We start from the raw sequence: 27,496 nt of genomic DNA, 5'->3' as shown, positions 1-27,496 counted from the left end.
ATTTTAAATTCAAAAAGAAAAGTTCTCATTTCACATTTGTAAATCCAGAGTTAACTGCTGTACAATGAGCTGTGTTAAAGCTTCCACATCAGGGCCCTCAAAATTTAAATCACCTGTAAGCAATGAAAATGTTTTGCATCCTGGAGCTTTGCAGAAGTGACCTCCTCCCTTGTCTAAGGAAAAGGATGAGAAGGCTCAAGAGTCCACGCATCCATTCACACTTTAAGGATAAGCTGGTGTTAAATCTTTAAACTACCTGTTGGGATCTATGGACAACACTCCAAGTTACTCTTACAAGAGATAATTGCTGCTCATTGCCAACACCATCCACTCTCAGGTGCTCTTATACTATCTCTGAAATCAGATCTCGGTAGAGAGACTGAAAAACAACCTGATTTCCCAATACTTGACTGCCATATATATTTTAACGTCTCCTGTGCTGCCTGTTTTGGATTTGAGGTCTTGTTTTAATTAATAAACTGCTGCCTGAATTGGTCTGCAAGCCTCCAGTCTCACTGCTTTGATAAGCCAAGCAAAGCTTTTCTTGGAGGTAGAATGTTTGTGGGATGCACTACGATACCTCGCAGTGTCACCGGGAGTGGCACCAATAGGTAGAGTAAGCAACCTGCTTCTTTGTGAACCACTACAGAGTCAAATCCCAAAGGGGTTTTAAGTAGTACTGTGCTATTAAGTGCTCCGTTTTGCCTGAGATATAAAAAAGGTAGTCCCTAACAATCTCCTTGTGAGTGTGCAGTAATGAATCCGTTCTGCTACGCTAATTAAGCTTCTGCTTTGGTAATTACACTCTTCTCATTCATCTTTTCAAACAGACACTTCACTTTTTGTCCCACCCTCTTGCAGTATTGTCAGATGCTGTTTCACATTTGCTCTTCCTCCCCAGGGAGTTACCTTACAGCTGCTGCTTTGAAAAAAGATCTGGAGGTCTTGTGGAAGCACAAAATGTTAATTTGTCATTAATATTGGTATCTACATAGATTTTCAGGGGAACACTTGGGTTTGGGATGGGTGAGGGGGAGCTGCTTGTTTTCTTGTTTTTGTAGGAAGATAAGTATGTTAGCAGTATTCAACTTTCACTTTGAGAGTTTCAAATGCTCGGTACATTTTGAAACATTAAAGCTCAAGTAAATAACAAATTCACCCAGCAGTTACTTTTGCTGCCTTGAGAGACCTAAAGACAGAGGAGCTTTTAATAGCTACTAGAGAAAACAAGGCAACAGGCAGTCTGGTTCTTACTAACCCAGCTTTAATTCCCTGTACTACGTATCAGCTAAACCTGCTGGCCACAGGACAGGCAGCCCCGCAGTTGCTGTATTGAGCAGAGGAATCTGCTTCTCCGCACTCTCATTTTCACTGCGTTCCCCTCTTTGCTATGTTGACAACTACAGGGAAATTCCCCCTCCCCTCTCTCAGAGTGATGGTTCCTCTGGGAACCATCTGGGGCTGCTGGTCTGACTCCATGCCCTGGTGTCAGGCAGTGGCCATCTGAAGGGCATTTCTTTCATGACAGAGAACAGGGCAGGACAGATGTCAGAGGAGACAGCAAGATGTCTTGGTCCCATTGCAGTTGAGCTTGATTTGCTGATTCACCTCCACCTACAAGGTGGCTCCCTTGAGTGGGATTATGGTCCCAGGTCACAGCTAATGAATGTGTGTGGTCTTCAGCTGGGGACATCCAAACCAATGCCAGGGTTAAGGTAAACAAACTATTCAGGCACTATTGGGAAGCAAATTAGTTTGGTTTTAGGTAGAATTTTGGTCTAACAGATGGGGGGGGGTGTTTTATGTTCTTTATTTGTTTGTATGTCATTTGGGGTTTTTTTGTTTCACATCAAGTGATCAAACAATTTTCTAACCAGCTTGCATTTTTGCATGGATCATTAAAGGTGGCAGATGAGGAAGTCTCACCTAAAGCTCAGAATATGAGGCATGTCAACACAGAGCCTCGGTGCAATAGCTGGGCTCTTAGCTATTAAACTCATAGGAGCAATGGGGCAAGAGGTTGTGCTCTCTTACTCTTTGCTAGGAGCATTGAACAATCCTTTAGCGTTCTGGGGTGGTTTTGTCACTTTATAGCATATGGTATGGTTTTGCTCATGCATTTTTCCAGTAGAGCCTTCCTTCCCCCAGTAAAGCCCTAGGGTCTTGAATTTTGAAATATCTGTGATTCAGTTACCTGTTTGAACTTTTACAAATGTCCACAAAAATGAGCAGAACAAAAAATATATATCCCACCTTGTTTGCTTGAGAACCTGTCTCTGAGTAAAGCCACTGTGATAAGAGACAGATGCACCTTGCTCCTGTTCTAGCATCTGCCAGCATGGAAAATTTACAGTGACCTCTTAGAATTGGTGAGAGGGGAATGACGGAAAGCTTCATACAAAACCCTGAAGGGATCTATTTGCCACATCCTCTCTTAGCAGGATTCTGCAACTTTTCCCACACCTTCTCCCACGCACCACAAAAAAATCAGTAAGGGCCAAGAGCAGTAAAGGTCTCACCCTCCTCTCCTGCTTCATGATTAGGAACAACCCAATACTTGGAATACAGAAAGGCAGCAGGTCAGCAGATTCACTGAGTTTGCAAAGCAGCTGATGTGGAGAACTTGTTAATTTCACTTTAACACCTGCCTCTTCAACACTGAATTTTTCAGGCATATTCACCCAGTGCTGCATTTTCACAGCTGACATAAGTCTGTGTGGCAAGAGAATTTACAGCAGACCTTGGCTATAGCAATCTTGCCCCATGCAGAACAACGTTTGGAATAAGCCATCATTTACAGCTTGATTTATCTTGATTTATACTTGTTTATTCTAAAGAAGTGGGAAAGAAGCCCAGCAAGAGCAAAGAGCCTCCACCACACTTCCCCCTATGTGTTTCAAGGAAAAAGCACATTCCTTTCATCTTGTTTTAGTGGTTGTAAACTTAACAGAGTGCACATATTAGAAATCCAATTCAATAAAAACAAAATGCATGCAGTTTCCCAGGAAAAACAGTCATGACAGATGCTAGTCACTTCCCTCATGCTCTTATAGTGGAAACTTAAAATAATCCCTAGAATGTCCTCTCTGTAATAATCAGATCTATGACCCAGGTGATAAGCAGTGTCCATTCAGCTACACATCCCAACATGATACAACCGATTGGAATAAAAAGAATGCAGGCAGGACTTCATACACATCTTGCAGCAGCTGGATGTTCCCACAGACAACAACAGCCATCCACAGACTTAGCACTCACTTGGCTCTGAGATGGAGGAGCCGCAGCTGGGGAGAGTCAGTGTCAGAGGTCAGCCTTACCTAGGTGATCAATGCATGCTTCCAGCACCTTCACAGCTGCAGCATAAATCCCCAAGTGCTTTGAGTTCAGGTTCGCAGTGACTGCTGCTATCAGAGAGGTCAGGACTGGGTATAAGGCATCTCCAAGTATGGGTGTCATCAAAGCCAGTGCCTCCAGCGCCTGCTGGTTCACTTTCTTGTTGCAATCCTGAAGTCTCAGGACAAAAGAGTCAAAAATCTGTTAAGAAAACAAAGGACAGGAAATCTGGATTAAAATGTTCTTGTTTCAAGGAGAGATGTAGAAACAAGCACCCAGAAATGTAAAATATAATGTTTTCTGTTAGGTCAGCACTTACTAGCACAATTTCACTGTTTTCTTATGGGCTACTCACTGTAGTGGTTGCACCTAATGGTGGTTGGAAAGATCTTCATATTTTATTAAGAGGTTTGAGTGCAGACAGGATAGTTCATATGGTGTTTCTCTCTATATTATTTACATTATTATTTACATAAATCATCGCTACAAATCATTAAATTAATCCCATTTTAATAATGCAATATCTTTGGTGCAGAGGTATGAAAACAGGTATTTATGATACCCATTTTTCCATAAAGTTGCCTCAAGTACTGAGGGCAGTATTGATTTTGCCAAAACTGTGGCTGGATGTGATCCAAGTTTTGTTTTTATCTGTCTCAGAACCTGCATCTGGAGGAGTGCAGGGCTCTGATGAACTCTTCAGTACCCAGACCATTTGTCTAGCTAACAGGTAGACTTCTGAAGTTTAATGTGTTGTGTAGTTCTCATTAGAGCAGGTTCAGTCCCTTGACAGCCACATTATCAGGCACCATTTGCTGGAAAAGGGGAAAAAAAACAGCTGCTGGGAGGAAAAGGAAGAGATCTGTCTCTAGCCATTGTCTTCCTCTTTCCAAAGGGAAAAAAGGGCCCACAGGAAGGGTGAGAATGGTCCCAATCAGGAAAGGGATGAGGATAGAAGTAAATAGGCAGAGTTGTGTCTGCAATAGAAGAGAAAGTTTACAGGAGTATCCTTTAATTTTTGGTTTTTTTAATCAATGCATCCTGATACTTCTCCTCCACCCCAACTGATTTCTCTTCTAGGGAATAATTTCCAGCCTTTCAGTGGCTGTATTTCCTTTGTTTTAACCTAACTGGTAGTAAGATACAGCAAAAGCTACAGCAACAGGAAATTCTGTCTCATGAACAGCACCAAGAGACACCTACCAGAGAAATACAGTTGGACTGAAATTGCTTGCCCTGATGCCTGGAGTTGAATGAAATTATTTGGGGTGAGAAGAGACCAGCCTGTCCCAGACAGCTAGTAGGTAACATAAGACGCACTGTTTTAACTTTACTGGTACAGGCTTGGGAAGGGACCTAACAGGAAAGGAGCGATGGAGATGCCCTACCTACCTGGGAAATGTTAGTGGAGATGAGCTGGGGGTTGTTTTTGCAGTGGTCAAGGAGGAGCAGCACTCCCTCCATTCTTGTCTGAAAGTCCTTAGCTGTCAGGAGCTTGCAAAGCTCCTGGCGCTGTTCAGTCTCTTCCTGTGATGGGCGACGGGCTGTCTGACGGGCTGTCTGACGGACTGTCTGACGGACTGTCTGACGGACTGTCTGGCGGGCTGTCTGGCAGGCTGTCTGGCAGGCTGTCTGGCGGACTGTCTGGCGGACTGTCTGACGGACTGTCTGACGGGCTGTCTGAGAGGGTGGCATGGGTACATAAGAGACAGACCTTAAAATGGAAAATAAAAACAAAGTTAGACCTTTTGGTGATAATATCTCCCTTTGGTTAATTGTGAGGAATGCAACTTGAGAAGACTTCCTAATGATGTGATTTCAGCTAGATCTTTATCTGAAAAGCAGCTTTGATCTCATGACAATCATTACAGGAGACAATCTGGACTTAACATTATCACTAGTGCTTACTGAGGAAAACCAAGGCACCAAGGATGGGATGCATCTCATTTATCTTCAGGTGTCTTCCCAGGTACTCATCCAGCTTCCCTATGTGTGGAAAAGTAGGCACTACAAAGTCTAAATGCCTCATCTTATGGCAGGTGTCTGTATTATAAGGAAATTAATTGTCCTGGAGAAGTGCCTCTACAACAGGTATGGGAATCTGGATAAATAGCTCAGATGCATCTGAGCAGATGAATCCTACCCAGACAGATCAAGGGGCATAACTGAAGGGATCCAGAGGATCAGTAACAGAGGCAAAAACTGAAGCCAGCCATCCCGCTACTGCGCTCACATTATTGCTTCCTTAGCAGCTGGATCCACAGCTTGACAAACCCAATGGGAACAATTCTCTTGGATCAGCCTCTCTCTGCCATGAGCACGAGAAGCTCCTAACCCCACTACTGAGGTGTGCGGTGATCTTCCTGCCACTGCTGAGCACAACAGAGCTAAATAAATCCACTCTGTTATCAGAGAAGGGCAGGTACAGGTAGCTCTCTCACCAGCATGGGGAGACAGCAAGGACCAAACTCCTATCTTGAATGCTGACTGAGGCACAAGGGAAAAAAATATGCTGTCCATCAACCAACCAATAATGGGTCTCAATGACATGAATAGCTACAGAGTCCACATTGATATGTCTCTTGACCAGAACTACCAGTACTGTTTTTGAGTCAGAAAGCAATGACTCAGACAGGCCAAACAAAATGCATAGGAAGTGCTATTTTTGGGAATGGCATCTTGGTTCTAGAATGGGACTTCTCATCAAATCACCCATCTCAAAAAGACTCCACTGAGATAATAATACCCTGATTGAAATTACTTGTCCCAAACCAAACAGCAGAGAAATGGCCCTCTCGCAGCCTCCACAACACTGTCCTCGCCACCGCACTGGATTTTCTGAACTAAAACTGGTGGGTGTCTCTTCCTCTCTCTCAATTTTTGTGGAAAACCCTCCAGAGAACTTGTGTTCAGCCTAATGTAGAAGTAGACATTTTTGATCACGAAATATTTGTGGGGCAAGGAAACAATCTCTGGTACCCCTTGTCTCCACCAGAAAGATTTTTTTGAGGAAGAGACATGCAAAGCTTGTCATGTGCTTTGTCAGATATAACAGAAGTGCTCAGTACCCTTCATTAGAAGGCAAGTTGTCCTGGGGCATCATCAAGCCATTTTTCTTAGACTCCTTGGCAGAAGGAGGTTTCTTAGACTCCTTGGCAGAAGGAGGTTCCTTAGACTCCTTGGCAGAAGGAGGTTCCTTAGACTCCTTGGCAGAAGGAGGTTCCTTAGACTCCTTGGCAGAAGGAGATTCCTTAGATTCCTTGGCAGAAGGAGGTTCCTTAGACTCCTTGGCAGAAGGAGGTTCCTTAGACTCCTTGTCAGAAGGAGATTCCTCAGACTCCTTGGCAGAAGGAGGTTCACATTCATGGTCTTCTGTCCCCTACACAAATATATAAAAAAACATGAATCTATAGAAGATAAAAGAGGAAATTATTTGTTTAAAACACAAATTATAACCAGGAAGGATCACTGCTACCAAGAAAGGCTTAGGAAAACATTTCCTAACTTAGAGAGGGAGATGGGCCAGAGATCCAGTGATGTCTACTATTTGTTTTCAATAACATAAGGTAGGTTATAGGTGCTACCATAATGGGCAGCAATACAAAATCCAGAATTCATTAGTCTTGTGCACAAGAATAATGCAAACTGTTAAGGAAACAAACTGGTGGGAAACATTTGGACTTTCTGGAGGGTGGCCCATTGTGTTGGGAGTTAATTTGGTTTACGCTCATTCTCCCTATCCCCGACAAAGGCACATGCCTGTCTAGAATGTAAATGAAAAGGAATGAAAAAAAATAGGGATGATTTTCCATGGGATGCTGAATTCATGAAGCTTCCTCCGGCTTCAGAGAGCATAACAGCAGGGCAGTGTTCCCAGAATACACACAATATGCGTACTAATTATGATTGCCTTGTGCATCTTTTGTATATTTGGAAATTTTTTTGGCACTAATACTTCATCTGTTGCAAAGACTCTATTACCTTCAGAAGCACTATTCTCCCTTCCTTGCTTTATTGGGGGGTGTGGGGAGTAGCATTGGGTTTTTTTAATGCTTGATGGTAGAACCATTTTCTCCTACTTTCCTTTCCTGTTTGTGGCTGATATTCAAAATACACCCACTTTCTTTCTAACTATACTAGTTCATTCACTGTCTGAAGATAAACAGGCTAAGGATCAACAGCTCATTCCCAGGAGCAAAATGATTCAGCAGAAGAAGAGTGAGGTAAAGAAAGATTATATATGTTTAATCTCATATTAGCAATCTCAGTACTAGCATAAAGAAGACATTTCTCCTGCCAAGCACTTACCTTCCGCTTAATCATTGCCATAACAGCTTCCAAGTCCCGTGAGGGGGCAGACTTTTTCAAATAACTATCAAATTTTGGATGACTCATCAATAAATTCAGCATCTTCCGTCCATAATATCTAACATAGGAAAAAGAGAAATTAATACAGACTACTACTGTCTTTTCTCCCTGGCCTTGTGAATAAAGGAAGGAAAAGCGTTAATAAACTGATATTTTAAACTCATCATGTGTAATACCTGCATGAGGAGGTATTACCTCTTCAGCAAAGAGATTTACCTCCTCTTACTGCAACTGCACAATGCTACCAGCTGAACACAAGAGGAGAACATAGGGTAACAGGAAAATACAATTTCACTCTGAAACTGAGGGTATGCTTCTGTGGAAGCGGAAGATCCCATGGGACAAGTGAAGACCACCTCCTGCTTGGATGTCATGGCTTATTTGCAGTGTCTTGCTGCCATTGCACAATAATTTACTTCCCCTTAACTGACAGAGAATCTAGGACAGATGACCTCATGCTTACTATTTATTATTCTATACGACATGTATGCACATGGGCAGCTAATTGATCATGTGTTCTTCACATCTATTAATGGGAATATAATTAATAATCAGACTAATGGTTTGGTTTGGTTTTTGGTTAGTTGTTTTGGTTTTGCTACTATGAAACTTCAGCTACTGTGAAGAGGAAATTTGGACGTCATTCAGCCACAGCCAACAACATTATACAATGATTGGGAAGAAAAATTTGTGACTACAATAGGCAATTAAATCTGCAGAAGGGATTTAGAATGATTGAATATATCACTTGAAAACAGCTGGATTTTTTCTAGGACAGTCTTAACCTTCCCAGAAATAGATGTTTGGGACCATTCAGTGACGAACAGTGGCCAATGCTTCAGCTTTACATTGCACACGTAAGGTGAAACAGAATTATTTGACTGCCTAATCTGAGCTCAGCTGATCTGAATAAAGAATCATTCAAGTCACAGGAATTTGTCAATGGCCTCTCTTGCTGGACAACCTCATCTTACTCAGTACAGTCATCTCCCCAGACGTTATCCACACTGTGAAGTAACTTTTTAAATTTTACCTTCCACTCTTTTGTGGTTTTATAATTTATAGCCAGGCATCAAACAGTTTTCAAATTTTAGGAGGTGAAATGAAGATCATCACCTTGTGTCCTGATGACAGTCCAGAGCAAGATTCACCAGCGTGTGCACCAGCACCTCAGTACTGGTAACTATGCCCGAGAGGAGTTTATTGGCTCCAGTTCGCTCCATCGCAGTCAGTAGGTGTTCGGCTGCAGTCTTGCGCACCAGGACATTGCGGTGTCTGCAAACAAGGCAACAAAGACTGGGGTAGGGGGAAAAAGAGGGCCAGAAGCACAGGCCTCGGTCACAGCATGGTCCCTGTCATTGCTAGGGAAAGGACACACAAGTTCTCACTGCCATTTTAGCCACCTGTAGGTGATTTGTCCTCAGATAAACACAAAATTGGCATTGTACAGAGAGGCTACCTGCAAGTAAGAGGAAGGAATTCTACCTCCCTGGACTATTTGATACTTAATTTCTTTCCTGAAATTTAGTCTAGGAAAGAGGGAAATGAAAGACAATTTTTACTGACTCATCAGAGGGCTCCACTACACAAACAGAACTGTAGCAGTCCTGGGGCTTATTCCACCTGTTTATCTCCAAATCTGCAGAGGGAAATTTTTCACAATGAGAACAATCAGTCATTGGAATAATCTCCCCAGGGAAGTGAGTTTCAGCTGGACAGGGTGCTGAGCCACATTGTCTAGACTGCACTTCTGCCAAGTAAGGTTGGACCAGATGGTCCAGGTGGTCCCTTCCAATCTGGTACTCTGTGATTCTATGATTTAAGGCAGCATTTGCTTCAGTTATCCTATGGGAGTCAGCCTGTGAAGGCACCTATAAAGCTGCTCACTATCTCAAGGCTGACTTGCAACATCAATTTGAATAGAAAGTAGAGATCTAAGGACATGACGGTCAGACAGAGCCCACTTAGTAGGAGCTGTGCCTGCTGAGCCGCACCCAGCACGTTCTCCCCAGTGTGCTCCATGTGTTAGCAATTAGCCTCCTTATTTCTCAAGTTAATGGCATAATGATGATGCATGGCTTTTCTCAGTGCCTCTGTGGTTAGCGTTGTGAAATATCAAAAGGCACTCACTGCTAGAATAGCTATTGTCCCTCTTCCTGCAAAGCCACAAGACTATACCACCACGCATTGCAGGAACTTTTGCTTCCCCATCATTCACCACATCTCACCAGCATTGACATATTGTGGGAACAAATAGGCTGCAGGAGGGCAGAAGTAGATGCAAGAGGAAGGGAGAGAGGTTTATGATCAGAGAATCTAATCACCGAGTTCACAGAAGATGCAGGAGACAGGACCCTTCCCTCCCATCAATTCCCTTCTGCCTCCCATCCCTTCCCTCTACCGACACAATTCAAGGTGAAGGATAGCACTAAGAAAAGAATGACGTACTGGACTCCACTGGCCATGAGAGCAGTCATTGCTCGTGCAGGAGTCACACTCCCCGCCATGAGCCCCAGGGCTTCATTGGCTGCTGTCTGAATGAAGTCGTTGGAGTCCCCCATCTTCTGCAGCAAGACCCGAGCAATCTCATCCACCTTGTGGTCCATGTCCTTCTTCATGGTCCTGAAGAGATCTCCAAGAGTGTTGATTGCACAGCAACACACCTTTGAGCGGAGATTGTTCACCTGGGGAAGTCATGAGGGGAAATGTAAGAACCACCCTGTAGAGAAAATCAATTCTCCAGGTGAAAGTCCCATGAAACAACATGACTTCTCACTGTGTCCAGATGGAATATAAGAGCACAGTAAGAGCAGAGGACCACAAGTACAGGAACACACTTACTCTGACGCCAACTTCTTCTCTCTCAGGCCCACTTATACAATTTTAATGAGACTGAAGGCCTAAAAATATTGTTTAATCTAGAACTAAGTGTGCTACTCAACCCATAATGTGCACTGCTTTGATTTTAGACCTTAAAAAAAAATAAAGGCAATGGCTGTTTTTAAACTATAAAGGTACAATTCATAAAGACAAGACAGAGGAAAAGTAGTACTTTCTTCCTGTCCAAAATCGCAGCACTGGCAGTTTGAGCACTCAACGAGGAAACTGAAAATGCAGGCTCAAGTGTACAATCAGGCTAATATGCAGCATGGACTTGAAGTCCATCTACTGCTCTGCCTGGTCAGGAGAACCCCAGCTGTTGAACTCAAGGTACTCAAGCATTTTGGAGGTCACATATAATTACAGCTGCAACCCATGGGGTTTTGCAGCATTCAGGGCTGTTCTTGGGTGACCCTTGCTTCCAAAAGTCTCTCCCATAAGGGTAAGGAAGAAATAACTGAGAGTCACGTGCTTCATTTGAAAAATACTTTGAAGGACAGACCAGTATTTCTTTCTGCCAGAATTAGTTGTGCCTCTTAATAAAAGAAAACCATATAAGTGCTAGAAGTGCTTGTGAAAGCAAAATCTGGGACTGGAGTGAAACAAAAGCTGAAAGATGTCTCTGTGCATGATCGTAGAAGAGAGAGGAGGAAATTTCCTCAGAAATATAAAAGTGATATAAAAATCAGATGAGCTAAGCTGAAAGGGCTTCTTGCCCTAAGCCAGATCTCACAGGGGTAGAATCTGAGTCCTGCATATCTAAACAGAAGGGTTTAAAGAGTCCAACAACACAAGGAACATTCAAGCTTCCAATGTCATTAAATATTGGAGAGGAGGAGTTGCTTTCATGGAAATAAGCTGTCCTACTGTCTTCTGCAAGCAAAGGAAAATTTAATATATTTGGCAATCATGCAGTAAGAGTACAAGTCTGTGGCCTGAACTGGCTGCTAAGTGCCAAGTTGGAAATACAGCCACAGATGTTATTAATTAGCTTAGGGTGAGACCTCTGTGTTCACTGAGAGATGAGACAGTGAAGCTGTGTGTGACTGCCTTGCTCACCCCACAGCCAGGCTGGTCTAAGCACCCAGTTGCTGCTGTGCAAAATTCCACAGGCACACAGAGTCAGCAGTTTAGTGGAAAGGGCAAATTGCCAAAAAGCAAGCAGAAAGGAAGGAGGAAAAAACATCATCAGGAAACACAGGAAAATAAATACCTGCAGTCACTCACCCAGGTTGCTGAGGAGGAGGAAGAAGTGGGAGGAAGCTGGGAGGCAAAAGCTGCAGTGTTTAATTACAGCTTGGCAGAGACTTGGGCTGTGGCAAATCACCTGCAGTTTCTGTATTTGTATATTGCATGAGAATGACACCTACCTCAAAGAGAAGAGACACAGAAGCCCTGCATGCCTGTAAATACAGCTATATTGTGCAGACAGATCATATAGATAGGTGACATAGCCCTTAGAAAAACAGTGAATAAAATAGTGATGAAGGCAGACACCCACGTAAATGAAGAAGCACGTATCAACTCTATGCTCTCATGTACGAGGTGCATAGGACACAATCGAACATAACATTCTTACCTCTTTGATAACTACCAAGGAAACATCATGAAGTTTAGAAAGAAGGACTTCTGAGTGGGAGACAGCCAGGCGTCTGATGCTGGTGAGTCCCTTCACTTTCTCCTCCCTGAAAGGCAATTACCAAAAAGATCGACTTTTCTCACCACCCAAGAACTTGGCAGCACCCTCTAAAATTACCAGGTTGTCAGCTCAAACAAGCACAGGGAGGTGCTTCTTATACAGCACTTAATTAAATTGTGGACTCGTTGCTACAGGATGCGGTCGTGTTCAAAAGCACACATAAATGCAAAAGGCAAATAGATGGTTTCAGAATGGCTGGGTTAATTTGCAGCTGTTAAACAAGACACCCTTCCTGAAATCACTGGCACACAAAGTCTCTATGTCACTGCTTCCTAGAAGCTGGAAGACTGTGCCATGTTTCTGTTTCTTGCATCCTCCCTGTACCCTGTGTCTGAGAAACAGTCCCGTCTGGCTGTTACTGGGGCGTTTTCCCTCTTCGCCATCCCCATAGGGCAATGCAGGAGGGAGAGCCTTCACTGCCACTCCATAGCTTGAGTTTGCACTCTACAATTTAGTCTTGTTCCCCACAGCCTCGCCCTCCCCTCCCCCAAAAAAGACAGCATGTCATAAAATACTCCATACCTGGGCAAGAATAGACAAAAAGCTGGATTTTCCAGAAAATCCCTACTTAAAATAACACCTACAACAGCAACATGTTATTTAAAAGTAGTAAAAACCCACCTCTTTCAGCATTTTCTTAGTGAAGGACCTGAGCTACATGAAGACATGTTACAGTCACTGGTTCACCAGGGCGGCAGGGCAGGGCTGGGCATCCACCCCCACTGGGGTCCCTGAGTGTAACCCAGACCCTGCAGCAGCTCCCTGCACCTCACAGGGCATCAAACAGGAGTGGGAAAGAGAAAGGAGAGAGGGGCAAAACAAAGTGATATTGCACAAGGAGGTGCATCATGGAAGACTTTTCATGGTTATCCCAGTGTGAATGGAGCCTTAGTGCACATATGCTGACTCAGAAATCAAAGGGAAAACCAATATCACCTGAAATTTGCTGAGTCTCCTCCTGTCTGTGTTCAATTTCAGGACACACTGTGATTATCAACAAAAACATCTTTGGCCCATATTAAGCAGTGAAGAAGAAAAAGTTTCATTCTAAAAGTGCAAGATTCCTGAAGGATTTTTTTTTTCTTTTTACTTGTCTTCTGCCACAAGGCTTTCAGGGGAAATGACAGGCTGAGAAACTCCGTACCACATCTCAGTCCATTTCTCAGAAATAGGAACTCCCCATAGGTGCTTCTGGAACTTAGCTGCGGGAGGACCAGAGATAAATCCTTACTCAGTCCCACCCGGGCCAGTGACCTGAGGCACCCAAATCTGTAAACTCAAGACCACTTCCATCCTGCTTCTGGCTTCAGCCAGCAAATCATCTTGTTGTCAACTTTCTCTCTTCCCTGAAGGTTTCATTTGCAGCTACGTGGAGCAAAAAACCAACCTAGGAAACAGCAGGGACCTGCTGTGGCTCTAAGACTGCTATGGACCAAGGCAAATAAAAGGCTGCTCTCACATCTTTATATTGTGATTACTTTGGAGTGGTTTCAGTAGTTCCCTTGGGACATCTGGGATGTCTGGGCTCAGAGGCACTAGAAAAAAGGTTCTAACTTACCTTTACACTGAGAGGGAGAAAGACTGAACAGGGGGCTTTCTTACCAGTCATCGCTGCTGAGCCATGTGAGAGCATTGAGCAGCACCTGCTGTGCATTAGGGTAGGGTTTGGCTTCCCGGGCGTCCCCGCACTCTGGCTCATCTCTCCCCTTGGAGGAGTCCAGAGCAATGGGCGACAGTGAGTTCACTGTAAGGAGAGTGTCAGACATCAGCATTGCGTACCCCAGGGTGAGGCACCCTGCCACCGAGCAGATGGCAACCCAGTCCCCAGCCAAGATTACATATGCGTGCAAACTGGCATTGATTCAGTGGCTTCCCTGCTGTCTGGTTCATTTTTCCAGCACCCAACCATCTCACATTCATCCCCAGTTGGGCATCAGCTCCTTGTGTGAACCTGAAAATTGCACACACTGAGCCAGCTCCCACATCTGGATGGGTACCACAGCCAGCTTGCAGATTGATAGTGCTGCAGGGCTTACACTCACCAGGAGCCAGTGCTGCTCAGCAGGACTTGCTACCCCAGGAGTAAGCTCCTGAGATGTGCACATACCTCCCTGTATCACCTGCTGTGACCTGAGGCAGTGAGGACAGAGGGACCCTGTAACTTTCTGAGGAAACATCTCCAGCTGTCCCCAGCGAGCACCAAGCCTGAACAACCAAGTCCTGCTGGGCTTGGTCAAATCCACAAGGAGCAAGTGCCAGGGAATAGTGATACATGACCTGCTGAGCCTGACAGCACCTCTGTTCCCATTTATCTCAACTATTCTGGACAGCAGGCAGCTAAGTGCACATACATTTTAGCATACCATTGGGAAAGTAGTAGTTTATGGATTTCACTATTTTCCGAGCATGAGGAATATTTACTATTTCAGAGGTACCCATTGGCTGTATTTTGAAGATGCTGAGGTGAAATTTATTTGTCATCAAATGTATTTGTTTGCAAACTATGCAATGCCTAAGCTTTCTCTTGTGGAAAAAGGCAATTCCTAGTCTTGATAGTTGTGACAAAAAAAAAGCCTTCCAAATGTGAACTGAGAATAAAAATATGTAAATATAGATGCAAATTGTTGGCAAATACAGTTTCTTGATGATAAATATACCAGGTATAAGAACATTCAGATGACAAATGCATTTGTTATGAAACCTATTTATCATCAAAAGCATTGTAGGTCAAAAACTTCATGCATTGCCTGCAAAAGCTCATTTCCTAAAGTGTAGACGTAAACATCTGAGCTGTCTAAAAGTACTGAGTATAAATATTACATAGAATCTAGGCACTACTATGGACTCTGTAGTGTTTTTATGCTACCTTACGTGTTCTATGAAGTATGGAGGAACTGTAAAATCAAAAATATTCAGATGGGTACTAATTTGGATGTTACCAATACTACTATCACTGACATCAGTGACATATGTACATATGCACAAGTATGTGCATATACACAACTATATTCGAGGTGAACGGAGAGCCATGTCAGGCTAGTTCTGATCAGTTTTGAAAACTGGAGTAGCATCACTAGGAAGGAGCATTCAAAATATCATTCTTAGTTCCCTTTTTCCTAACTCTTGGTGCTCAGGATCATAACACAAGGTAGGCCACCCACAAAGGAGAGCTGAGAATCAGTATGCTCACTATCTGCTGCATATTTGCTGCAGGGAGTGAGCAGCCTGGGAGCACCAGTAACCTCTCATGTACGTCTTCTGCTACAGAGAGCCACTGTATTTGGGTGGGCTGACCAAAATACAGTCGGAAATACAGGCACTGCTTGTTCCCAGTTTGCATTGCAGGCAGTGGGATGAGAGATGCTACAAGTCGTTAAGCACTTCTAGATGCAATAGAATGAATGTATCACTTCTCTAATTTCCATGAAGAGGCAGCCCTTGCTGCGATAGTAGAAAAACTGGCTGCAGAGCCAGACAGCAGCACAGGCTAACTGACCATGGTGGTACACATATGTGCATGGTGAGCACACCCTGCCAGACAGTACTGGAGCTCAGTCCTGCAGTTACAGCTGCTTCCCAGCACCAGTGTTATGTTTTGGACTATCAGTACTGGCAAAAGCTATAGCTTAAGGCTTTACCCCTACTTCATGCAGCTCAACTTCCCAGTGGATCTGTAAGCACCAACTGCTCCAGTATCACTGAGCTGGAATGGATCCAAAGGAGGTTTGCTCTCAGTCCTCTGAACAGGCTTTGGACCTGAGATCTTACCTGTGGTTGAGGAGTGAGGCAGTTTGTGCTCCTTGTGCTACGTACTGGTGTGGGGGCTGCAGGGGAGCAGGCTCACCTGAGGAGTTGCGTGGGACGCTGCTGTTCTTGTTGATGACAGGCATGCTGGGCAGTGCGGGCCTGTTGAACCGCTTCCTCAAAGCAGTACCAGTGCTCTCTTTGCCTGTATTGCGCATGCTGGGAGCTGTCCCATTGACAGGTGGTGGGCCAAAGCCTGCAGAGACCAAAAAGGATCTTGTTAAGAGGAAACATCTGAACAGGGTGGACTATCCCTCAACAGGGGGCTTGGAAAGGGCTAGAAGTCTTGCTGGAGCTGGGTAACATCTCTTTGTTATCCCAGACAATGATCACACAATGTGGTGATGCTTTCCGTAAGAAATGAGGAAAACTCAGTGCTGCTTTTCTTTTGCTTTCTTGTTTCAGAGGCTGGATAGGGAAGTTACATTCTAGAGGTTCCCACCTCAGCACTCCTCACTAGTACTTCACAAAATAATAGCAAGAAAAAGAGCAGAGAACCTTGTCTGATGCCCTTGGGCTGAGTGCTGACACTTAAGTTTGCTGCTGCTGTGCTCAAGGTAGTGCGTGCAGCTGTACAATCAGAGTCTGTCAGCTGCAATTAAGTCAGCAATGCTGCTTGCTCATGTGGGTGAAACGCAAGCTCTGGCTAAGGGCTCCAGCACAGCTCTATAGTGTGAGCTCCTCAGCAAGGAGTGGGGTGAGCAGGATAATCTGTCCTATCATGTGAGCAAGATATTTTGTGTTTTAATTAGATACAGTTTGATTTTGTTTCTTCCAGGGGCACCTTGGTTGAAAAGCCTTCTTTTGGACTCACCCATTCACCTTTCCTGGAGGCTACTCTCAATTAGAGAGTCTGAATCCCCAGTGTAGTTTGCAAGACAGAATTATCCAGTCTGAAAGACTTCATAGGAGAAGTGGGGAAAGTGATTTACTGTGACTGACTCAGTATGGGCCGGGAGCAAGACACATCATGCCTCTGTATTTTTCTTTGAAAAGTGGAAATAAGTCCTGTGTAAGCTTCCACTCAGATGCAAGTTTAACAGCCTTCCAGTCCAATTTCATAGACATTTGCAACACTATGTAGTAAGTAGCAAGCAAGCAAACAAAAAGGCTCACAACTATTGCAACCACTTACTTTTGTTGGCTGCATCCCTGGGGTCAGTGTTCAGTGCAGGGAGCTGCAAGGGCTTTTCTGTCTCTTCCTCCCTCTCCCTAAGCACAATCTTCCTCTCTCTCATTTTATTGTAAGCTGACTTGCACAAGACAACGCGGATCTAGTTGCAATGGAAATAAATCATAGCACATGAAAAAAGATGCACAAACCACACACAACACCTCATCAGGAACACAGTGGTAGCGTGTCATCTTCTTTACTGCAGCTCCATATACATCTCAATAGTTTCAGAAGAATTCCTCCTTCCCTCACCTTGGCAGACAATTACAGCTAGTGATATGTAACACTCCATTGCCATAACCTTCTACTGGCCCAAGATGCTGTTTCTCAATCTATGTCAAGAAGACCTGCTTGAACCAAGAGAGTCATAGCAGCGCTCCAAGACAGATTAAGAGCTCACCTTACTGTGAGCAGGTGGTTCAGTTCCTACAGGCTATGGCAGGGGAACAAAACCCATCTGCAATAACCAGCAATGAGAGGTAATTTGCTGTTTCTTAACAGTCATGGCCAGTAATTGCAGTTGCTTCTCACTTCCTTGCTTCTGAATGACTCAGCTGCTCTCTGAGAACCCAGAGTCCAAAAAAGGAGTCATGTGAAAACAAGTTGGAGGAACATTGGTCTTATTGAATAGAAAAACTGTGAATGAGATGGCTGTGAGATACAGCAAGAAAGGTAACTAAGGAAAAGCAAGGTCTTCTATTTTATTCTGCAGCCTTCCTTGCATTCAACATTATAATCTTTGCTTCTGTGCTTCCAAGCATGCACTGTGCACATGTTCACTGATGTGTAACTTGCCCTGCCATTCAGATCTGCTCTAAATCGGCCTCCGCACATAAAGAATGCTTTTTGCCTAACCTTAGCACCGCCTCTCAACCAGTGACTTCTGCACCAGGGAAAATACTCAAGTAATTGCTCTGTAGTTGTCAAATGTATTCCAAATAGAATCTGCTCCGCAAGAGGGGAAGATTATGATTTTCAGTGACATTTTGTGCTAAGCACTGAACAGTCATTGAAAAGGAAGCCTGCTCACCCCTGTCCTTAGCCATTACCTTTTCATTGCTGATCTTGAAGTCATCGACACTCAGAAGGCGAGGCCTCTCACGATGGTTTGTCTCCTTGGCCTGTCTGAGTGGAAGGCTTGGCAATGGGACCACAGGTTCACGCAAACGTCTGGCAGACTTCACATCACGAGCAACGCGATGCTTGATAGGAGGCAAAATGGGTTCCAAAGTCTGGACCTCTGATAAGACAAGGATATAGATCGTGTATGATAACAGTAAGGAAGATAGCACCTTTCCAAACAGATGGCGTACTACCATATTGCACTGGCAGCAGAAATGACATTGCTTTGTTGGCCACCAGACTCAAACCTACTGTGCGATAAAGGCCTCAGCCCTTGGATTCTGGTGAGCAGCTGTGTTTGATAGAGAAGAACAGAGAGATGGAGATTGCTCTTGCCAAAAGGGTTTGTCTCTGTTCCTATCCATTTTGATTTTAGTAAACATCCTCTTTTCCCCAGTTACTAAAGAACTACTGGGTTTTAATAGCTATATTTAATAGTCTTTGTAGAGGTAAGAATTAACATTTCCTCCTCTTTGCTGGAATATTTTAGAGGGCATTAAAAGAAAAGCTTAGGATTGCTAGAGTGTTACCAAAAGCAGAATTGTGCTCTTGAAGCCAGAATTCATTTTCCCCAAGGGGTTTCATTCTAAATTGCAGTAGGTCAGCCCACTTTCTGGGCAGACTCACCAAAGGCTGATTTTCTTAATGGGAATAGCACAGTACAGCTCATTCTGAAATACTCTCCAAAAAGAGCTATTAAAACTCGGAGAACTAATCATTCCTTACATGGCTTCACAGATGATAAAATCATGTGATAGCCAAGCAGTAAAAAAGGAATAACTTTCTTAAATCAGGAATTTTTTCCCTGCAGAATGGTCAGGTCAATAACAAAAGAGAGAGAAAGATGGTTTAATGATATATCTCATTTCTAGTCTATAATGTATCCATCAAAAATGTCACATTACTTGCTCAGCAATAGTTCTCCCTAGTTGCACCCAGCATCCTAGCTGCATATCAGCAATAAAGGAATCATTCCTATTGGGAATGCCCATTATTTGTCAGGACTAATACTGAGCTGAGGGACCAGTGGATCTTATTGCTTCTTCTGCATCAGCACAATTGTTTCTCAAATTCCCATCTCTCCTATTGCTACAAACCCACAGACGGCAAAGGGGCAGCAACGGTGTCATTGAGGTTTTCAGGTTAGAAGTACTGGCTGACACAGATGCACCAGACACCAGATTTTGTCTTGCAGAACTCTAATTGCTAGTGACAACGCAAGGCAGGGAGCAGAGGAAAGTCAGTAAGCATCTCCTACCCAGCCTCAGTGTGCAATACTGACATATGCACATAGAGTGGGGGAAGAGATTTGTAATCGTAAACCCAGGATATGTGACTTGGGGTAAATGAGTTGCAACAAGGAAACCTCATTACTCAGCATTGAATTTAGGCTTGTACTTAAAAGGACAGAGAGCTCAGGTCCTGCGTAGGCTGGATCCTTAAGTCTCTTTGTAAAAGGAAAATTCACAAGGACTTGCTATCATACAAGGTTTCACTATTTCTTCCAATGCAAAAATAGGCTCTGCTGATTAATCTACTTCAGATCTGAAAGGGTTCAGTTCAGAAGCTGCTCAAGATAAGGTTTTCTCCTTCAAGTGTTGGAGGAATGAGTGGGCACATTTCTCATTTCATGCAAAATGCCTCATTTTTCTCTAATCTTTGTGACATTAGAGAGCATGCTGGGGGTTAAAAGGTATAAGCATGAGTTAGGGGAACATTTTCTTTTCCTCCTGTGCATTTGCAGGGCCCCAAGGTACTCTTCTAGCTCCTGCCATTCATAACTCCATGCTGGAGTCATTTTCACTGGATCAACAGAGCACATTTCCCAGTGGCTGGTCTCTGAGGAGCCATCTGAGTGCATCAAAGAATGAAAAAGGTTACAGGACAGTTTTCAGCTGAATTTTCACATTGCCATCCATGAGTCACCTATGTTCTTTTTAGGGCAACCATGCCCTGTACCCACCTTGAGATTTAAATGTCTTCTCTTCACTTCTGCTGCCTGATCTTGACCTTAAGAAAATTGAGGACAAAATAATATATGAGGATACAGAAGGAGAGGCAAACTTCCTTAGCAAGATCCATCTGATGAAGGAGAAAATGCAACCCATAAAACCAACAATACACAAAGGTGATTAATTGTCACTAAATTTTCAGCTGCTGGAGTCACACAGAACTGGTCAAGCTCCAGCTGAAACACAGGATTTCAATTTGGGCCTTAACTATCCAATTCTGCTGTCTCTGCTTTCGGAGTTGAGTGGCTCTCACTGTTCATGCATCCTTTCTGAATCAGCAAGAGATGTTAAGCCAGCCATAAGTCTGTATTGAGTGCAGCTACCTTTATAGTGCTGTAGAAGCCTAACATTGCTTGGCCATGCCTTAAACTGATGGCAGTACCTTGTTACACGTGGAAATACCACTGCTGTCTCCTGAGAATAATCTTACACCTCCCTGTTCTTTTTAGAAGAAGGGTTTTTCCAACTCAGCTGGTAGGTAAGTATACTCAGATTGCACTGTAAAAGCTATGCTGAAGCTTTTGAATTGGAACTATATTTCTATGACTCCTTATTTATTGTTATAACTAGGATAAAGCTGACAGCTAGATTTCCTCACGCATATCGAAGCAAACATCTTTCCATCAGTTACAGCCCCATAACTGTTCTCTAGTACTTTCCACCCTTTGATCTTAAAACCATATGCAAATATTAGGCATCTATAGAATTAGACATCTATAAACAGAGATTTATCTGGGCTTCCATTTTACAGTGAAGGCCCAGACACAGAGAAGTTATAATTGATGTTTACAGAAGCAGCATCTGAATTTACAGACAGCTCTACAATAGTCAATATTTGCCCTAACATAACTTTGCAGGTACAGGTATTGGCAAAGATCACACACAAAACCAGATACTGTATTCAGATCCATGCAATACAGTTCCCAAAGGGTGCCACAAAGATTACAGAGTGAATCAGTATCAGAGTTCAGCAGAGGACTTGCTTTTAAGTTCCTCTTAAGTCCTGCCTCCTCCTGTGCCCCACTACCCAAGATCTTAGAGGTGGCTTTGAGTTGATCTTAGAGTTGGTGAGAGTTGGTTGAGTTGCTTAGAGCCAATCTTAGATGTTGGCTTTGACACAGTGCTGGTCACCAGAGATACAGAAAGTGGTGAAAGTACAGAAGTTTGCATAAATATATTGAAGAACTGACCGTGGAAAACAATCTCACAAGATGAGAAGTGTGAGATGAAAAACATATTGGAGAAGCGCACACTTTGGCTTACCTCATCTCTGGGGCCTCTTCGAAATCCGCATTCTGAGAGCCTGCAGCACTGTCAGGAGTCCCATCAGAAGATGTTGCTGACTCGGGGATCGGGGAAAGCAAAGCCATTCCCCGTGGCTTGTTCCCATTGTCACCACTGCAATACGAATGCAGCAGGGAAGCCTGGAAATAGTAGAACAGTGCTCAGCTGGAGCATCCAGCGTTCCCCATTGATGCCAGAAGTAGTTTAGCCATGCTCTTAGCTAGGACATACCAGGAAAAAAAAAGTCAAACTGGTGGAGCAACTTGACCTAGGATGGGCGATGTAAAGGGAAGTGATGAGGGAGAGACAATGTCCCCATGCTGTTGCCAGCTCTCTCCTCTCACTCACCTCTCTAGCAGTGGCTGCTTTCCCACCTGGTATCCATCTGCTCGACGTAAGGATGTTCTGCATGCCATTGCTTCTATAAGCCTTTCTGATGGTAAGGGAATGGGCTTAGATCACTAGCCTCTCGTCCCTAAAGCACCTACCAGGCATTGTTGAACTCCAGCCAAGTCCCCACGTAGTCATTCTGCAGGCTGACAAAACCTGCTTTCCTCAAGCCCATCTTTTTTTTTCTGCTTTCTGCCTTTCCCCTACTAGCCCTTTGGCCCAGATTCTACTGTGCTCTCTGGATACTTGGTGCTCTCCAGCTCCCACACAGTTAATTTCAGGCTCACCATCATTTTCTGAAGTTCAGCAGAGCTCCCACCCTGCAGCTCTGTGTCTCTGCCTGCTGAAATTACTTCAGGCTCTCCCTGCCATGGCTAGGAAGGGGATGGAGGGAGTGGAGGCAGACATGCACCCTTCCTTAGTATCCCATCATTCTTGTCACAGATAAAGAGCCAAATCAAGACCTGTTCAAATTCCAGTGAAACCAACAGAGCCAATGTCAGGGATACAGTCGGCCCTGTATCTGCAAGGCTGAAATCAAATACATTAGCCTTTTATTGGTTATCCAGTTTACAAAAATTGTTTTTCATCTGCCTTCTCCTTACCACCACAGCAAACCCAAAACAACTGCAGCTTCTATCCATCCTGAAAAAGTGGATGGAGTCTGGACTCCATTACCCATGGCCAGAGTTGGCAGTTCCCTTCACCTATCCCTGGGCAGAACCATGGGAGATAATGAAGCTGCACGGAAGCCACTGAATGTGGAGAGTTACTGGCTGTGTGCTGTGAACAAGCCAGGGCTTGATGCGGCTGTGCTACACGGAAGGATTTCCCTGAGACACCAGAGACAAAAGGAAAGTAAACAGAAGCCGCTCTGCCCTCGACCCAGGCTGCAGGAGGGGCGTTGCCGCTGCGCATGAACAGTCTGTGAACAGTGCCCTGCAGCCAATCACCATAGTGGGGGGGGATGAGTGACTGTGAGTGTAACCAATTGTAGCCTGCACTTGCCGCATGGCCTTTTGGTATAGAGTATATAAGGCTTGGAAAAACGTGGTCTCGGGGACATTGATATTCAGTGTTGTTTAAGAGTATACCATGTATACAGAAACGTGGATTTTACTAACTGTAGAAGAACATGCTTGACCACGTGAGACACATTTAGTTGCTCTGATTCATTGCTGGTGTGTTCTCAGTCAGAAAACACAGCAGGAGCCACTAGAGAGCACAGAAACTATTCTCCTATTGATACAGACTGAGGACATCAAGTCTGCAGCATGCATGTTGCAGAAACAGCCTGAAGCACAATGTCCAGCTGAGCACTTTCTTGGCTCAGCTGTTTCCCTGGGCTCACACTGCAGAAAAAGAAGATCTCAGAGCTCTGCCTACTGGAAATAAACTGAAGACCCACTACACATGATTTGGCTTGGTTTCCTTACTTTACATCCTTCACTCTCTGACATCAGCTCCGTGTTATCCTCATCACTGGCATCATAGTCTGTGTCATTTTCCTCATGCTCCTGCTCTCCATCGCTTAACATGCAGGTCTCTGAGGAAATAGGTCTGTTCTGGTTGGGAGACATAGTCTTGGAGGTTTCCAGGAGCTTCGGGGAAGGTGATCCGGAAACTACTGGCTTCAGGGTAACCCCCTCAGGGTCATCACAGTCAGTCAGGCCTGCAAAGCAGAGACACAAAGCATAATAGAAGCAGCACTGCAAACATAAAGCACCTGAAGCTAGATATTTCATTGGACAGATTTATTGGAAACTTCTAAATAGCTGCACAGGGAAACATGCTCATGCTGGCAGCCACTTGAAGCAGGCCAGTGGACAACACTTAGGCACTCCCACAGAGCCACCAGAGGAGCATCCTGGTCCTCTGAGCTCCTGTCGAATAACAGAGAGCCCATGGACCTGTGCATATCCAGAATTATTCACCTGCACATTCACTCTCCTGCTCCTCTCCCTGCCTCACAGTTGTACACCCCTACAGCAACAGGGAAGGTTATTGCAGGGGGCACAACTGTTCCCTGGGAATGTGCACTAGCTTTCTAGGCTGGGAAAAGACCCTTCTTCCCACAGGAGAGCAGGCAGGTTCCCGCCTTACCACTGTATGAGGCTGACAGACCGTCAGACATCCTCCTCATCTTCAGCTTGTCTTTGATCTGGATGGTACCCGGGTCAGCGCTGCTTGCCTCCCTCTCTTGGGGGTCCTGGGTCGAGGCTTGGTGAGAAAGGTGGGGGTGGTCACCTCCTTGCCCAATGCTGAAGTCATGCACATCAGCCTCACTGGCCCAGTCATCCGGGAGAGGATGCCTGATTTATGGCAGTTGGGCCACAATCCCTGTCCTGGCTGGCAGTGGTAGTGATTTGGCTACTGTTGATGAAGGAGAAAGCGTAATGAACTAATGATAGCGAGATGTGATGCCATATGCACCACTGAAGGAGGACAGGATCATCTGCAGCTCTCTGTCAGCCACCTACTCTGATGCAGAGCCAGCACATGAGGACTGACCTCCACGGACCCTTTCTCCCTGATTTTTTATTTTTTTTCATTTGGCTGAGGCGACCATTGCACATTCAACCCCCTTCCATCCTCACCTCCTTCTTCAGTAGTCCAACTGCTGCCACAAAACCGCAAGTTTGAATCAATGCTTCTGCCTCGCAGAGCCTTGTATCTGGGTTTGAATTTGGGAACGCTCCCGTAGTAGACAGCAATTGAGGTGTGGTATTTAGCTTTAAAATAAGAACAGTACAAAAGACTCAAATTCACAACATTTGATATGGAGACAAAAAAAAACCACCAGACACTTTTTTTCACAGAAGATTAACACACTAGTCCTGGCCTCTGGAATGGTCACTGTGATGTGTGCTCTCAACCTACACCCAGCCACACCAGCAGCAATATGGTACAGGCTCCAAAGGAGACAAAGGCCTGAGCTTTAGCCAGGCCAAGAACTTATTTTAGGAAACCCACAAGAAAATAGAATGGCAGAGTGAACAATGATAAGTTGTGGGTGCAAGGAGTCTCATGCAGACCTTTCCCACTGTATGCAATTTGACTTCAAGCCAACCACTTTATTCCATAAATATGACAGCCTGGGTGAGCCTACAGTGAGCTGTCTCTGCTAGACAAGCGTGGCTGTAGGGCAATGATCTTTTACTATTCACTGATCACTGGATAAGCACAAATTTAAGTTTTATACTAATCATTTAGCTCAAGTAAATGCATTTGAAATAGAATTAATCACTAGATTATAAGGTTGTGTAATTTTTAAGATACTGTCTGTCTCACTTTACTTAGTAAGCTAAATTTGCTGAAATCTTAAACTGTATGTTGTAAAGTTCTGCTCATATTCACTGAACTTGTATCTACTTAATGAAAACAAAAGCAGATACAGACAATCATGGACACGTAAGACAAGGCCGGTTTTGTACTTTGCTGAGCGAAACAGGATTCATTTCAACCAAATAATGCCTTCAAGGCCAGCACAAAGTGGCTATGGACTATAAACATGTCTGCAATTAAACAAAACAAAGGCCTGTCTGAAGACGATGAAAGAATCCAATGAGAAGCAAGAAGACCTCAGATTCAAATAATGCTATTGGACTGAATAATTGCATGAGGGGACATAAGCAGGTTGAGATGCAGAATGGTGAAACTTTTAAATCCTAGGCAAGCAATATAAAGAATTGCATGTGCCCATATAATCCTTTCGCCATAAACACCTATAATCCCTGGCCTGTTTTCCTTTACCCTTTGTGTCTCTTAGACATAAACTGTTGACCTAGTCTGGGGCTAAGTTTGGATCTAGCCACACCTAGACTCCTCTGCAAGAAGGAGTTTAGAAAGCAAGGGGATCCTTTCTGAACCTCATGACTCAACGGGAGGGCCTCCCTCTACCCTTTCACATTTCCTGCCCCCATATGAATCACTCTAAACAACTCTCACCCAATTCTCCTTGATATCTCCTTCACGCAGTAGGTAGCAGAGTACCTTTTGTCGCTCTCTTAAGCTGCACTCTAAGTGAGGTAAACACTGCACCGTGGCAAACTGTGGCAGTCACCCACGACAGTAACCTCAAATGATTCCGTTGGTTGGTGCACTTGCATTCCAGCATTGTGACAGCTCAACATTCTACATATTTGCATATGATTTGCTAGTTGTCCATCCATGACTGCAGGATTTCTTTCCTCTCCTTTCAAAGTGTAGACAACCCACAATGGTCTCTAGAGTTTGGCAATGTCTAATAAGTAGATACTTTCTGAAGTTATAATAGTTTGAAAGTCCTTCGTTCCTGTAATTCCCACTCCATTTTGGATTGAGTTTTGATTTGGTTTAGTTTTAGATTTCTCTTCACAACAAAGAAAATACTAGGACACAAACAATTAATCACTAGGTATCATAACTAAAAGAAGGTTTGCACTCTGCATTAGATGTCCCCATTGGCGTATTTGATTATTGTATCTGCAGGACACAAACTGTCCATCCAAATCTTCTCCTTTGTTCTGCTTCACCATTACAGGGCTTTACTCCCTGCTTTCTTTACTGCAGAGACACCCAAAAGCAACAAAAACATAGCCTGCCCCCCAAAATTTCTGATATTGGCTGTTCCTGAAAATTCAAGATTATACACAGCATGTTTCCCTGCCTCATGTCCTGTTCAATGTCTTCCCCATTCCCCAGCCTCTAAGGCTGGCCTCTCACTTGTACAGCATGAAGAATAGCTGCTGCAGTTGCCAGCATCTCCAGGGTCTCATGATCAGCACTTTGAATGCAGCTTTTGTAACACGCTCTTCCTCCCTGAGCTGAGCAGCATTCCTGGGCACTGGCACTGCCGCTGCAGACAAACATCCTCCAGGCAAAAGCTGCAGAAACAGGATTGCAACAAGCCCAACTGAAGGAGTCTCCAGTCTGCTGCAGCCCTTTACCTGCTGTGAAATCATCTTGTGTGGCCATGGTGGGGGGGAGCAATGGATTCTTTGCAGATGAAACTCTACTTGATGTGCTGCTGGTCGGTGGGCCTGATACAGCTGCTGATGGGTTCCCCTGCAGCATCAGGAACCTGGATGGAAAAATAACACTGCTAGTGCAAGTGACAGCCACCGATTCCTGGCATTGCCTTGCCTACAGGGTTCCTGCGTACAAAACAACATTAAGATATATTCAAGCTACATTTTCCACGTTCTGTCAAAATCATAGCCATAAAGTACAAACGCTGGACAAAGACTACTGTAACGTAACTCTACCCCAGCAGCTGCTCTCCCCATGGCTGTATGGGCACGGCAGCAGAGGCAAGTCTCTCACCAGGCCCAGTGCTGTTGGGCCCAGCACAGTGTCTCAGGGTTGTTCCCACTGACCTCAGTGCTGCTGCCACTGCAGCAGGAGCATCGTTTCACACATTTGGTACAAAGAGCTGTAATGTCATGCTGG

General features: G+C 44.3%; 1 protein-coding gene across 1 annotated transcript in view; it reads right to left on the bottom strand.

Moving 5' to 3' along the window:
• LOC136099679 (TOG array regulator of axonemal microtubules protein 2-like) overlaps positions 1-27,151 on the bottom strand; it is a 30,070-nt gene extending 2,919 nt beyond the window's left edge. The window contains exons 1-16 of the mRNA XM_071805908.1: positions 26,995-27,151; positions 24,664-24,798; positions 23,503-23,738; positions 21,656-21,816; positions 20,344-20,390; positions 18,308-18,498; positions 17,220-17,358; positions 16,125-16,280; positions 13,883-14,024; positions 12,161-12,266; positions 10,150-10,385; positions 8,818-8,976; positions 7,642-7,759; positions 6,402-6,712; positions 4,726-5,047; positions 3,318-3,534 (exon numbers count right to left, since the gene is read on the bottom strand). Coding sequence (XP_071662009.1) covers positions 3,318-3,534; positions 4,726-5,047; positions 6,402-6,712; positions 7,642-7,759; positions 8,818-8,976; positions 10,150-10,385; positions 12,161-12,266; positions 13,883-14,024; positions 16,125-16,280; positions 17,220-17,358; positions 18,308-18,498; positions 20,344-20,390; positions 21,656-21,816; positions 23,503-23,738; positions 24,664-24,798; positions 26,995-27,022 — 2,704 coding nt within the window. The 5' untranslated portion in view covers positions 27,023-27,151. The remainder of the gene's footprint in view (positions 1-3,317; positions 3,535-4,725; positions 5,048-6,401; positions 6,713-7,641; positions 7,760-8,817; positions 8,977-10,149; positions 10,386-12,160; positions 12,267-13,882; positions 14,025-16,124; positions 16,281-17,219; positions 17,359-18,307; positions 18,499-20,343; positions 20,391-21,655; positions 21,817-23,502; positions 23,739-24,663; positions 24,799-26,994) is intronic.
• Positions 27,152-27,496: the final 345 nt, after the last annotated feature.

Source organism: Patagioenas fasciata, chromosome 3 (assembly GCF_037038585.1).
Source record: "Patagioenas fasciata isolate bPatFas1 chromosome 3, bPatFas1.hap1, whole genome shotgun sequence".
In the NCBI taxonomy this organism is placed as follows: domain Eukaryota; kingdom Metazoa; phylum Chordata; class Aves; order Columbiformes; family Columbidae; genus Patagioenas; species Patagioenas fasciata.
This window is presented reverse-complemented; position numbering and strand designations above follow the sequence as displayed.